The sequence below is a fragment of the Lipotes vexillifer genome, unplaced genomic scaffold (assembly GCF_000442215.2).
Source record: "Lipotes vexillifer unplaced genomic scaffold, Lipotes_vexillifer_v1.1 scaffold738, whole genome shotgun sequence".
Lineage (NCBI taxonomy): Eukaryota > Metazoa > Chordata > Mammalia > Artiodactyla > Lipotidae > Lipotes > Lipotes vexillifer.
The window spans coordinates 644,709-645,669 of record NW_006769699.1 but is presented as its reverse complement, the minus strand read 5'-3'; the positions used below and the strand labels follow the sequence as shown (position 1 = coordinate 645,669).

General features: G+C 51.1%; 1 protein-coding gene across 1 annotated transcript in view; it reads left to right on the top strand.

Moving 5' to 3' along the window:
• The first annotated feature begins 601 nt into the window (after positions 1-601).
• Positions 602-961, top strand: part of ARHGAP21 (Rho GTPase activating protein 21) — a 128,411-nt gene continuing 128,051 nt past the window's right edge. The window contains exon 1 of the mRNA XM_007445863.1: positions 602-682. Coding sequence (XP_007445925.1) covers positions 602-682 — 81 coding nt within the window. The remainder of the gene's footprint in view (positions 683-961) is intronic.

Here is a 961-nt window from a genome sequence, read left to right as displayed (position 1 = left end):
GGCTGCACAACGGCCGTGCATGTTTGAGGCAACCACCGTGCAGTTCTGATGTTTCGTTTTTTTGTTTCCCCTCCCCCCCCCCCCGGTTTATAGGATTTTTCACCTTTTTTCTTTCTCTTTTTGTATGGGAAGTTTCTTTCATCTTTCATACTTCATCAGCATGGACCGAATTATCCTTCCATGTGTTGGAAAGGCGAGCTTGGGGTAGGCATGTGAACAAGCCTAAGGTCAGTGTATGGAGAAAGTTCATGCCCTTTAACTTTTCCCTCTTCTAGGAAAGATCTCTCTGGGAGAGCCTTCACGACGCGCTCGCCTTGCTCTTGGACTTGGGAGGAGCGCTAGGAAGAAGGGGACCGCTTTCTAGCTGCCGAGGAGACCTCTTCTTTGTTTTTTATGTCTGGAGAAATGGACGAAGACGGTGAAGTCAGTTGAAGTCCGAAGAAATAATCATCAGGGCATTTCGAAGGCGCTTCATCAAAACCTTCATTCCCTGGCGCTTTAATTGTCTCACCGGCACTGCACCTTCTAGGAGCCTGGTGTGGCATTTCCCCCCCAATGTGGACTCCCATGGGTTGGTCCCTTCTTTGTAATTTGAAATGAAATGATGGCCACACGTCGGACTGGTCTGCCGGAGGGAGATGGTGACAACAAGCTCAAGACCTGCGGGTCCCCCGCCTGTGAGGTAAGCGCAGCGGCAGCATCCCCGTGTAGCCCACAGTGGCCGGTGTCTGTGAGGTGTCCTGCCTGTGGGGGGTCAGTTGGGGCTTTTGGACTGAGTGGTGGGAGTGCCCCAGCTTGACCGGTAGGGAGATGAAGCCTTGGCCATTTTTGTTTCGAAGAACTTCCAGTGATTCTTCTGCAAGGACATTTTCCTTACTTACTTTGAAATGTCCCCATCTTGGTCATCTCAGGGCACGGAATTCTCCCTTTTGAGGGGTCTGGGAATACTACAAGCTTCTGT